Source organism: Lissotriton helveticus, chromosome 1_1 (assembly GCF_964261635.1).
Source record: "Lissotriton helveticus chromosome 1_1, aLisHel1.1, whole genome shotgun sequence".
Lineage (NCBI taxonomy): Eukaryota > Metazoa > Chordata > Amphibia > Caudata > Salamandridae > Lissotriton > Lissotriton helveticus.
In genome coordinates, this window is record NC_136057.1 from 228476640 (window position 1) to 228489009 (window position 12370).

Consider the following 12370-nt stretch of genomic DNA (forward strand, 5'->3'; position numbering starts at 1 on the left):
AATGAGATATGTGCACTGGTGTAATACCAGTGACATGGAAGGACACAAACATTGTGGTATTCCATAAGAAAGGGAAGCCAAAAGAAAACCCTGGGTCTTAAAGGCCTTTTTCGCTTATAAATGTGGATAATAAAATCTATGCTAAAATCTTTGCGAAGCGCTTGGGGAGGGTCATTGGCGGTCCGGTCTCCCCCTGGCAGCATGGGTTCATTCCTGGGCGGGGAACAACTGATCATATTAGACAAGCAATATCCTTGTTTGATACCCATGCTGTCGGGGGAGGATGGCCATGATCCTCCTCGACGCTGAAAAAGCCTTCAACCGCGTTAGGTAGGACTATCTGTGGGGGGTATTGGCGGGGAGAGGGTTTGGTCCAAGAATCCTGACTGCCATTAAAGCCATTTATTCTGATCCGGTTGCTAAGGTGCAGTTGATGGGAGAAAGCTCGGGCAGAATCAATATAATGAGGGGGACCTGTCAGGGGTGTCCCTGTTCACACATCTTGTTTGTGATCTACATAGATCCACCAATTAGGCAGATCCTGTGCAATGTGGAGATAAAGCCGTTTATAACAAATAGATTTGAGACTAAATTATTGGCTTATGCTGATGCCTTGGCAGCAATCACAGTGGAACCAGTTTCAGCCATGCGCGCATTGGTTGAAATTACCAAGGAATTTGGGAGGCATTCAGGATATCGCCTGAATGAGGGGGAAAACTCAGGTAATTTGCACTAAGAATATTTTTAAATCAGGTCTTAGATATGTGGACTCTGCAATATATTTGGAAGTAACAATTAATGCAACAACAGAATTTATTATAAAAGATAATTTTGTCCCGTTATTAAAAAGTATCGAGCGGGATCTTAAAAGAATGGACACTTTACATCTGTCATTAATAGGTAGATCCAATGTCCTGAAAATGACTATGCTCCCCAAAGTCTTTTATCTGTTTCGCTCCATTCCTTTTTTAATAGATGAGGGAGTGATAAAATCAATGGAAGCTATATTCATGAATTTTCTTTGGCAATATGGCAAGATTAGGCATTCATTAAAATTCATGTCTCTTCCTCAGGAACTGGGTGGTCTAGGAATCCTGAATTTAAGGTAATATCACTGGGCATGCTTGTTAACTCAAATGGCAATTCTATTTGAAACATCTACAAATGAGTAGAAACCATCGCAATGGACCGCACACCGCTAGCCCCTCCTCCGGATCGCCCCTAGGGACTCTGGTACATGGCGCTCTTGAGTGGTTCACCCATGTGGGTGCAAGTAGGTACTTGTTGAACTGATGATCTCTAGACCCGATACATGTCCCGGGTTTTTGGATATCGCCCGAGACATGGCTCGGGTTTCGGGATAACTTCAGTCATCAGTAGAGAAAATTGTTAGGGGTGGAAGAGAAGGCCGCCAAACAACCGTCAATGGCCTCGATGCCCGAACCGGCACGCAGGTGCGTGGTCCAGGAGCCCGTCGGCTCAAAGCTCAAGGGAGCCAATTTGTAGAAACCATCGCAATGGACCGCACACCGCTAGCCCCTCCTCCGGATCGCCCCTAGGGACTCTGGTACATGGAGTTCTTGAGTGGTTCACCCATGTGGGTGCAAGTAGGTACTTGTTGAACTGATGATCTCTAGACCCGATACATGTCCCGTGTTTTTGGATATTGCCCGAGACATGGCTCGGGTTTCGGGATAACTTCCGTCATCAGTAGAGAAAATTGTTAGGGGTGGAAGAGAAGGCCGCCAAACAACCGTCAATGGCCTCGATGCCCGAACCGGCACGCAGGTGCGTCGTCCAGGAGACCGTCGGCTCAAAGCTCAAGGGAGCCAATTTGTAGAAACCATCGCAATGGACCGCACACCGCTAGCCCCTCTTCCGGATCGCCCCTAGGGACTCTGGTACATGGAGTTCTTGAGTGGTTCACCCATGTGGGTGCAAGTAGGTACTTGTTGAACTGATGATCTCTAGACCCGATACATGTCCCGGGTTTTTGGATATCGCCCGAGACATGGCTCGGGTTTCGGGATAACTTCCGTCATCAGTAGAGAAAATTGTTAGGGGTGGAAGACAAGGCCGCCAAACAACCGTCAATGGCCTCGATGCCCGAACCGGCACGCGGGTACGTCGTCCAGGAGCCCATCGGCTCAAAGCTCAAGGGAGCCAATTTGTAGAAACCATCGCAATGGACCGCACACCGCTAGCCCCTCCTCCGGATCGCCCCTAGAGACTCTGGTACATGGAGTTCTTGAGTGGTTCACCCATGTGGGTGCAAGTAGGTACTTGTTGAACTGATGATCTCTAGACCCGATACATGTCCCGGGTTTTTGGATATCGCCCGAGACATGGCTCGGGTTTCGGGATAACTTCCGTCATCAGTAGGGAAAATTGTTAGGGGTGGAAGAGAAGGCCGCCAAACAACCGTCAATGGCCTCGATGCCCGAACCGGCACGCAGGTGCGTCGTCCAGGAGCCCGTCGGCTCAAAGCTCAAGGGAGCCAATTTGTAGAAACCATCGCAATGGACCGCACACCGCTAGCTCCTCCTCCGGATCGCCCCTAGGGACTCTGGTACATGGAGTTCTTGAGTGGTTCACCCATATGGGTGCAAGTAGGTACTTGTTGAACTGATGATCTCTAGACCCGATACATGTCCCGGGTTTTTGGATATCGCCCGAGACATGGCTCGGGTTTCGGGATAACTTCCGTCATCAGTAGAGAAAATTGTTAGGGGTGGAAGAGAAGGCCGCCAAACAACCGTCAATGGCCTCGATGCCCAAACCGGCACGCAGGTGCGTGGTCCAGGAGCCCGTCGGCTCAAAGTTCAAGGGAGCCAATTTGTAGAAACCATCGCAATGGACCGCACACCGCTAGCCCCTCCTCCGGATCGCCCCTAGGGACTCTGGTACATGGAGTTCTTGAGTGGTTCACCCATGTGGGTGCAAGTAGGTACTTGTTGAACTGATGATCTCTAGACCCGATACATGTCCCGGGTTTTTGGATATCGCCCGAGACATGGCTCGGGTTTCGGGATAACTTCCGTCATCAGTAGAGAAAATTGTTAGGGGTGGAAGAGAAGGCCGCCAAACAACCGTCAATGGCCTCGATGCCCGAACCGGCACGCAGGTGCGTCGTCCAGGAGCCCGTCAGCTCAAAGCTCAAGGGAGCCAATTTGTAGAAACCATCGCAATGGACCGCACACCGCTAGCCCCTCCTCCGGATCGCCCCTAGGGACTCCGGTACATGGAGTTCTTGAGTGGTTCACCCATGTGGGTGCAAGTAGGTACTTGTTGAACTGATGATCTCTAGACCCGATACATGTCCCGGGTTTTTGGATATCGCCCGAGACATGGCTCGGGTTTCGGGATAACTTCCGTCATCAGTAGAGAAAATTGTTAGGGGTGGAAGAGAAGGCCGCCAAACAACCGTCAATGGCCTCGATGCCCGAACTGGCACGCAGGTGCGTCGTCCAGGAGCCCGTCGGCTAAAAGCTTAAGGGAGCCAATTTGTAGAAATCATCGCAATGGACCGCACACCGCTAGCCCCTCTTCCGGATCGCCCCTAGGGACTCTGGTACATGGAGTTCTTGAGTGGTTCACCCATGTGGGTGCAAGTAGGTACTTGTTGAACTGATGATCTCTAGACCCGATACATGTCCCGGGTTTTTGGATATCGCCTGAGACATGGCTCGGGTTTCGGGATAACTTCCGTCATCAGTAGAGAAAATTGTTAGGGGTGGAAGAGAAGGCCGCCAAACAACTGTCAATGGCCTCGATGCCCGAACCGGCACGCAGGTGCGTCGTCCAGGAGCCCGTCGGCTCAAAGCTCAAGGGAGCCAATTTGTAGAAACCATCGCAATGGACCGCACACCGCTAGCCCCTCCTCCGGATCGCCCCTAGGGACTCTGGTACATGGAGTTCTTGAGTGGTTCATCCATGTGGGTGCAAGTAGGTACTTGTTGAACTGATGATCTCTAGACCCGATACATGTCCCGGGTTTTTGGATATCGCCCGAGACATGGCTCGGGTTTCGGGATAACTTCCATCATCAGTAGAGAAAATTGTTAGGGGTGGAAGAGAAGGCCGCCAAACAACCGTCAATGGCCTTGATGCCCGAACCGGCACGCAGGTGCGTCGTCCAGGAGCCCGTCGGCTCAAAGCTCAAGGGAGCCAATTTGTAGAAACCTTCGCAATGGACCGCACACCGCTAGCTCCTCCTCCGGATCGCCCCTAGGGACTCTGGTACATGGAGTTCTTGAGTGGTTCACCCATGTGGGTGCAAGTAGGTACTTGTTGAACTGATGATCTCTAGACCCGATACATGTCCCGGGTTTTTGGATATCGCCCGAGACATGGCTCGGTTTTCGGGATAACTTCCGTCATCAGTAGAGAAAATTGTTAGGGGTGGAAGAGAAGGCCGCCAAACAACCGTCAATGGCCTAGATGCCCGAACCGGCACGCAGGTGCGTCGTCCAGGAGCCGTTCGGCTCAAAGCTCAAGGGAGCCAATTTGTAGAAACCATCGCAATGGACCGCACACCGCTAGCCCCTCCTCCGGATCGCCCCTAGGGACTCTGGTACATGGAGTTCTTGAGTGGTTCACCCATGTGGGTGCAAGTAGGTACTTGTTGAACTGATGATCTCTAGACCCGATACATTTCCCGGGTTTTTGGATATCGCCCGAGACATGGCTCGGGTTTCGGGATAACTTCCGTCATCAGTAGAGAAAATTGTTAGGGGTGGAAGAGAAGGCCGCCAAACAACCGTCAATGGCCTCGATGCCCGAACCGGCACGCAGGTGCGTCGTCCAGGAGCCCGTCGGCTCAAAGCTCAAGGGAGCCAATTTGTAAAAACCATCGCAATGGACCGCACACCGCTAGCCCCTCCTCCGGATCGCCCCTAGGGACTCTGGTACATGGAGTTCTTGAGTGGTTTACCCATGTGGGTGCAAGTAGGTACTTGTTGAACTGATGATCTCAAGACCCGATACATGTCCCGGGTTTTTGGATATCGCCCGAGACATGGCTCGCGTTTCGGGATAACTTCTGTCATCAGTAGAGAAAATTGTTAGGGGTGGAAGAGAAGGCCGCCAAACAACCGTCAATGGCCTCGATGCCCGAACCGGCACGCAGGTGCATCCTCCAGGAGCCCGTCGGCTCAAAGCTCAAGGGAGTCAATTTGTAGAAACCATCGCAATGGACCGCACACCGCTAGTCCCTCCTCCGGATCACCCCTAGGGACTCTGGTACATGGAGTTCTTGAGTGGTTCACCCATGTGGGTGCAAGTAGGTACTTGTTGAACTGATGATCTCTAGACAAGATACATGTCCCGGGTTTTTGGATATCGCCCGAGACATGGCTCGGGTTTCGGGATAACTTCCGTCATCAGTAGAGAAAATTGTTAGGGGTGGAAGAGAAGGCCGCCAAACAACCGTCAATGGCCTCGATGCCCGAACCGGCACGCAGGTGCGTCGTCCAGGAGCCCGTCGACTCAAAGCTCAAGGGAGCCAATTTGTAGAAACCATCGCAATGGACCGCACACTGCTAGCCCCTCCTCCGGATCGCCCCTAGGGACTCTGGTACATGGAGTTATTGAGTGGTTCACCCATGTGGGTGCAAGACAAGTAGGTACTTGTTGAACTGATGATCTCTAGACCCCATACATGTCCCGGGTTTTTGGATATCGCCCGAGACATGGCTCGGGTTTCGGGATAACTTCCGTCATCAGTAGAGAAAATTGTTAGGGATGGAAGAGAAGGCCGCCAAACAACCGTCAATGGCCTCGATGCCCGAACCGGCACGCAGGTGCGTCGTCCAGGAGTCCGTCGGCTCAAAGCTCAAGGGAGCCAATTTGTAGAAACCATCGCAATGGACCGCACACCGCTAGCCCCTCCTCCGGATCGCCCCTGGGGACTCTGGAACAAGGAGTTCTTGAGTGGTTCACCCATGTGGGTGCAAGTAGGTACTTGTTGAACTGATGATCTCTAGACCCGATACATGTCCCGGGTTTTTGGATATCGCCCGAGACATGGCTCGGGTTTCGGGATAACTTCCGTCATCAGTAGAGAAAATTGTTAGGGGTGGAAGAGAAGGCCGCCAAACAACCGTCAATGGCCTCGATGCCCGAACCGGCACGCATGTGCGTCGTCCAGGAGCCCGTCGGCTCAAATCTCAAGGGAGCCAATTTGTAGAAACCATCGCAATGGACCGCATACCGCTAGCCCCTCTTCCGGATCGCCCCTAGGGACTCTGGTACATGGAGTTCTTGAGTGGTTCACCCATGTGGGTGCAAGTAGGTACTTGTTGAACTGATGATCTCAAGACCCGATACATGTCCCGGGTTTTTGGATATCGCCCGAGACATGGCTCGCGTTTCGGGATAACTTCTGTCATCAGTAGAGAAAATTGTTAGGGGTGGAAGAGAAGGCCGCCAAACAACCGTCAATGGCCTCGATGCCCGAACCGGCACGCAGGTGCGTCCTCCAGGAGCCCGTCGGCTCAAAGCTCAAGGGAGTCAATTTGTAGAAACCATCGCAATGGACCGCACACCGCTAGCCCCTCCTCCGGATCGCCCCTAGGGACTCTGGTACATGGAGTTCTTGAGTGGTTCACCCATGTGGGTGCAAGTAGGTACTTGTTGAACTGATGATCTCTAGACAAGATACATGTCCCGGGTTTTTGGATATCGCCCGAGACATGGCTCGGGTTTCGGGATAACTTCCGTCATCAGTAGAGAAAATTGTTAGGGGTGGAAGAGAAGGCCGCCAAACAACCGTCAATGGCCTCGATGCCCGAACCGGCACGCAGGTGCGTCGTCCAGGAGCCCGTCGACTCAAAGCTCAAGGGAGCCAATTTGTAGAAACCATCGCAATGGACCGCACACTGCTAGCCCCTCCTCCGGATCGCCCCTAGGGACTCTGGTACATGGAGTTATTGAGTGGTTCACCCATGTGGGTGCAAGACAAGTAGGTACTTGTTGAACTGATGATCTCTAGACCCCATACATGTCCCGGGTTTTTGGATATCGCCCGAGACATGGCTCGGGTTTCGGGATAACTTCCGTCATCAGTAGAGAAAATTGTTAGGGGTGGAAGAGAAGGCCGCCAAACAACCGTCAATGGCTTCGATGCCCGAACCGGCACGCAGGTGCGTCGTCCAGGAGTCCGTCGGCTCAAAGCTCAAGGGAGCCAATTTGTAGAAACCATCGCAATGGACCGCACACCGCTAGCCCCTCCTCCGGATCGCCCCTGGGGACTCTGGAACAAGGAGTTCTTGAGTGGTTCACCCATGTGGGTGCAAGTAGGTACTTGTTGAACTGATGATCTCTAGACCCGATACATGTCCCGGGTTTTTGGATATCGCCCGAGACATGGCTCGGGTTTCGGGATAACTTCCGTCATCAGTAGAGAAAATTGTTAGGGGTGGAAGAGAAGGCCGCCAAACAACCGTCAATGGTCTCGATGCCCGAACCGGCACGCAGGTGCGTCGTCCAGGAGCCCGTCGGCTCAAATCTCAAGGGAGCCAATTTGTAGAAACCATCGCAATGGACCGCATACCGCTAGCCCCTCTTCCGGATCGCCCCTAGGGACTCTGGTACATGGAGTTCTTGAGTGGTTCACCCATGTGGGTGCAAGTAGGTACTTGTTGAACTGATGATCTCTAGACCCGATACATGTCCCGGGTTTTTGGATATCGCCCGAGACATGGCTCGGGTTTCGGGATAACTTCCGTCATCAGTAGAGAAAATTGTTAGGGGTGGAAGAGAAGGCCGCCAAACAACCGTCAATGGCCTCGATGCCCAAACCGGCACGCATGTGCGTCGTCCAGGAGCCCGTCGGCTCAAATCTCAAGGGAGCCAATTTGTAGAAACCATCGCAATGGACCGCATACCGCTAGCCCCTCTTCCGGATCGCCCCTAGGGACTCTGGTACATGGAGTTCTTGAGTGGTTCACCCATGTGGGTGCAAGTAGGTACTTGTTGAACTGATGATCTCAAGACCCGATACATGTCCCGGGTTTTTGGATATCGCCCGAGACATGGCTCGCGTTTCGGGATAACTTCTGTCATCAGTAGAGAAAATTGTTAGGGGTGGAAGAGAAGGCCGCCAAACAACCGTCAATGGCCTCGATGCCCGAACCGGCACGCAGGTGCGTCCTCCAGGAGCCCGTCGGCTCAAAGCTCAAGGGAGTCAATTTGTAGAAACCATCGCAATGGACCGCACACCGCTAGCCCCTCCTCCGGATCGCCCCTAGGGACTCTGGTACATGGAGTTCTTGAGTGGTTCACCCATGTGGGTGCAAGTAGGTACTTGTTGAACTGATGATCTCTAGACAAGATACATGTCCCGGGTTTTTGGATATCGCCCGAGACATGGCTCGGGTTTCGGGATAACTTCCGTCATCAGTAGAGAAAATTGTTAGGGGTGGAAGAGAAGGCCGCCAAACAACCGTCAATGGCCTCGATGCCCGAACCGGCACGCAGGTGCGTCATCCAGGAGCCCGTCGACTCAAAGCTCAAGGGAGCCAATTTGTAGAAACCATCGCAATGGACCGCACACTGCTAGCCCCTCCTCCGGATCGCCCCTAGGGACTCTGGTACATGGAGTTATTGAGTGGTTCACCCATGTGGGTGCAAGACAAGTAGGTACTTGTTGAACTGATGATCTCTAGACCCCATACATGTCCCGGGTTTTTGGATATCGCCCGAGACATGGCTCGGGTTTCGGGATAACTTCCGTCATCAGTAGAGAAAATTGTTAGGGGTGGAAGAGAAGGCCGCCAAACAACCGTCAATGGCCTCGATGCCCGAACCGGCACGCAGGTGCGTCGTCCAGGAGTCCGTCGGCTCAAAGCTCAAGGGAGCCAATTTGTAGAAACCATCGCAATGGACCGCACACCGCTAGCCCCTCCTCCGGATCGCCCCTGGGGACTCTGGAACAAGGAGTTCTTGAGTGGTTCACCCATGTGGGTGCAAGTAGGTACTTGTTGAACTGATGATCTCTAGACCCGATACATGTCCCGGGTTTTTGGATATCGCCCGAGACATGGCTCGGGTTTCGGGATAACTTCCGTCATCAGTAGAGAAAATTGTTAGGGGTGGAAGAGAAGGCCGCCAAACAACCGTCAATGGTCTCGATGCCCGAACCGGCACGCAGGTGCGTCGTCCAGGAGCCCGTCGGCTCAAATCTCAAGGGAGCCAATTTGTAGAAACCATCGCAATGGACCGCATACCGCTAGCCCCTCTTCCGGATCGCCCCTAGGGACTCTGGTACATGGAGTTCTTGAGTGGTTCACCCATGTGGGTGCAAGTAGGTACTTGTTGAACTGATGATCTCTAGACCCGATACATGTCCCGGGTTTTTGGGATATCGCCCGAGACATGGCTCGGGTTTCGGGATAACTTCCGTCATCAGTAGAGAAAATTGTTAGGGGTGGAAGAGAAGGCCGCCAAACAACCGCCAATGGCCTCGATGCCCGAACCGGCACGCAGGTGGATCGTCCAGGAGCCCGTCGGCTCAAAGCTCAAGGGAGCCAATTTGTAGAAACCATCGCAATGGACCGCACACCGCTAGCCCCTCCTCCGGATCGCCCCTAGGGACTCTGGTACATGGAGTTCTTGAGTGGTTCACCCATGTGGGTGCAAGTAGGTACTTGTTGAACTGATGATCTCTAGACCCGAAACATGTCCCGGGTTTTTGGATATCGCCCGAGACATGGCTCGGGTTTCGGGATAACTTCCGTCATCAGTAGAGAAAATTGTTAGGGGTGGAAGAGAAGGCCGCCAAACAACCGTCAATGGCCTCGATGCCCAAACCGGCACGCAGGTGCGTCGTCCAGGAGCCCGTCGGCTCAAAGCTCAAGGGAGCCAATTTGTAGAAACCATCGCAATGGACCGCACACCGCTAGCCCCTCCTCCGGATCGCCCCTAGGGACTCTGGTACATGGAGTTCTTGAGTGGTTCACCCATGTGGGTGCAAGTAGGTACTTGTTGAACTGATGATCTCTAGACCCTATACATGTCCCGGGTTTTTGGATATCGCCCGAGACATGGCTCGGGTTTCGGGATAACTTCCGTCATCAGTAGAGAAAATTGTTAGGGGTGGAAGAGAAGGCCGCCAAACAACCGTCAATGGCCTCGATGCCCAAACCGGCACGCAGGTGCGTCGTCCAGGAGCCCGTCGGCTCAAAGCTCAAGGGAGCCAATTTGTAGAAACCATCGCAATGGACCGCACACCGCTAGCCCCTCCTCCGGATCGCCCCTAGGGACTCTGGTACAAGGAGTTCTTGAGTGGTTCACCCATGTGGGTGCAAGTAGGTACTTGTTGAACTGATGATCTCTAGACCCGATACATGTCCCGGGTTTTTGGATATCGCCCGAGACATGGCTCGGGTTTCGGGATAACTTCCGTCATCAGTAGAAAAAATTGTTAGGGGTGGAAGAGAAGGCCGCCAAACAACCGTCAATGGCCTCGATGCCCGAACCGGCACGCAGGCGATGTCCTAAAACCCGGGACATGTATCGGGTCTAGAGATTCATCAGTCCAATAAGTACCGACTTGCACCCACCTGAGTGATCCACTAAAGAACTACAAATACCAGAGTCCCGAGGGGCGATCCGGAGGAGGGGCTAGCGGTGTGCGCTCTATTGATGACTAAACACAATATGGCTCCCTTGAGCTTTGGGCCAACGGGCTCTTGGACGACGCACCTGCGTGCCGGTTCTGGCATCGAGGCCTTTGACTGTTGTGTGGCGGCCTTCTCTTCCACCCCTAACTATCTTTCTCTACTGATGAGGGAAGTTATCCCGAAACCCGAGACATGTCTCGGGCGATATCCTAAAACCCGGGACATGTATCGGGTCTAGAGATTCATCAGTCCAACAAGTACCGACTTGCACCCACCTGGGTGATCCACTAAAGAACTACAAGTACCAGAGTCCCGAGGGGCGATCCGGAGGAGGGGCTAGCGGTGTGCGCTCCATTGATAACTAAACACAATATGGCTCCCTTGAGCTTTGGGCCGACGGGCTCTTGGACGACGCACCTGCGTGCCGGTTCTGGCATCGAGGCCTTTGACTGTTGTGTGGCGGTCTTCTCTTCCACCCCTAACTATCTTTCTCTACTGATGAGGGAAGTTATCCCGAAACCCGAGACATGTCTCGGGCGATATCCTAAAACCCGGGACATGTATCGGGTCTAGAGATTCATCAGTCCAACAAGTACCGACTTGCACCCACCTGGGTGATCCACTAAAGAACTACAAGAACCAGAGTCCAGAGGGGCGATCCAGAGGAGGGGCTAGCGGTGTGCGCTCCATTGATGACTTAACACAATATGGCTCCCTTGAGCTTTGGCCCGACGGGCTCTTGGACGACGCACCTGCGTGCCGGTTCTGGTATCGAGGCCTTTGACTGTTGTGTGGCGGCCTTCTCTTCCACCCCTAACTATCTTTCTCTACTGATGAGGGAAGTTATCCCGAAACCCGAGACATGTCTCGGGCGATATCCTAAAACCCGGGACATGTATCGGGTCTAGAGATTCATCAGTCCAACAAGTACCGACTTGCACCCACCTGGGTGATCCACTAAAGAACTACAAATACCAGAGTCCCGAGGGGCGATCCGGAGGAGGGGCTAGCAGTGTGCGCTCCATTGATGACTTAACACAATATGGCTCCCTTGAGCTTTGGGCCGACGGGCTCTTGGACGACGCACCTGCTTGCCGGTTCTGGCATCGAGGCCTTTGACTGTTGTGTGGCGGCCTTCTCTTCCACCCCTAACCATCTTTCTCTACTGATGAGGGAAGTTATCCCGAAACCCGAGACATGTCTCGGGCGATATCCTAAAACCCGGGACATGTATCGGGTCTAGAGAATCATCAGTCCAACAAGTACCGACTTGCACCCACCTGGGTGATCCACTAAAGAACTACAAGTACCAGAGTCCCGAGGGGCGATCCGGAGGAGGGGCTAGCGGTGTGCGCTCCATTGATGACTAAACACAATATGGCTCCCTTGAGCTTTGGGCCGACGGGCTCTTGGACGACGCACTTGCGTGCCGGTTCTGGCATCGAGGCCTTTGACTGTTGTGTGGCGGCCTTCTCTTCCACCCCTAACTATCTTTCTCTACTGATGAGGGAAGTTATCCCGAAACCCGAGACATGTCTCGGGCGATATCCTAAAACCCGGGACATGTATCGGGTCTAGAGATTCATCAGTCCAACAAGTACCGACTTACACCCACCTGGGTGATCCACTAAAGAACTACAAGTACCAGAGTCCCGAGGGGCGATCCGGAGGAGGGGCTAGCGGTGTGCGCTCCATTGATGACTAAACACAATATGGCTCCCTTGTGCTTTGGGCCGACGGGCTCTTGG

At 53.3% G+C, this 12370-nt stretch overlaps 1 protein-coding gene across 1 annotated transcript in view; it reads left to right on the forward strand.

The window, feature by feature from the left end:
- Positions 1–283: 283 nt before the first annotated feature.
- LOC144760988 (olfactory receptor 5AP2-like) overlaps positions 284–12370 on the forward strand; it is a 29019-nt gene continuing 16932 nt past the window's right edge. The window contains exon 1 of the mRNA XM_078646564.1: positions 284–330. Coding sequence (XP_078502690.1) covers positions 284–330 — 47 coding nt within the window. The remainder of the gene's footprint in view (positions 331–12370) is intronic.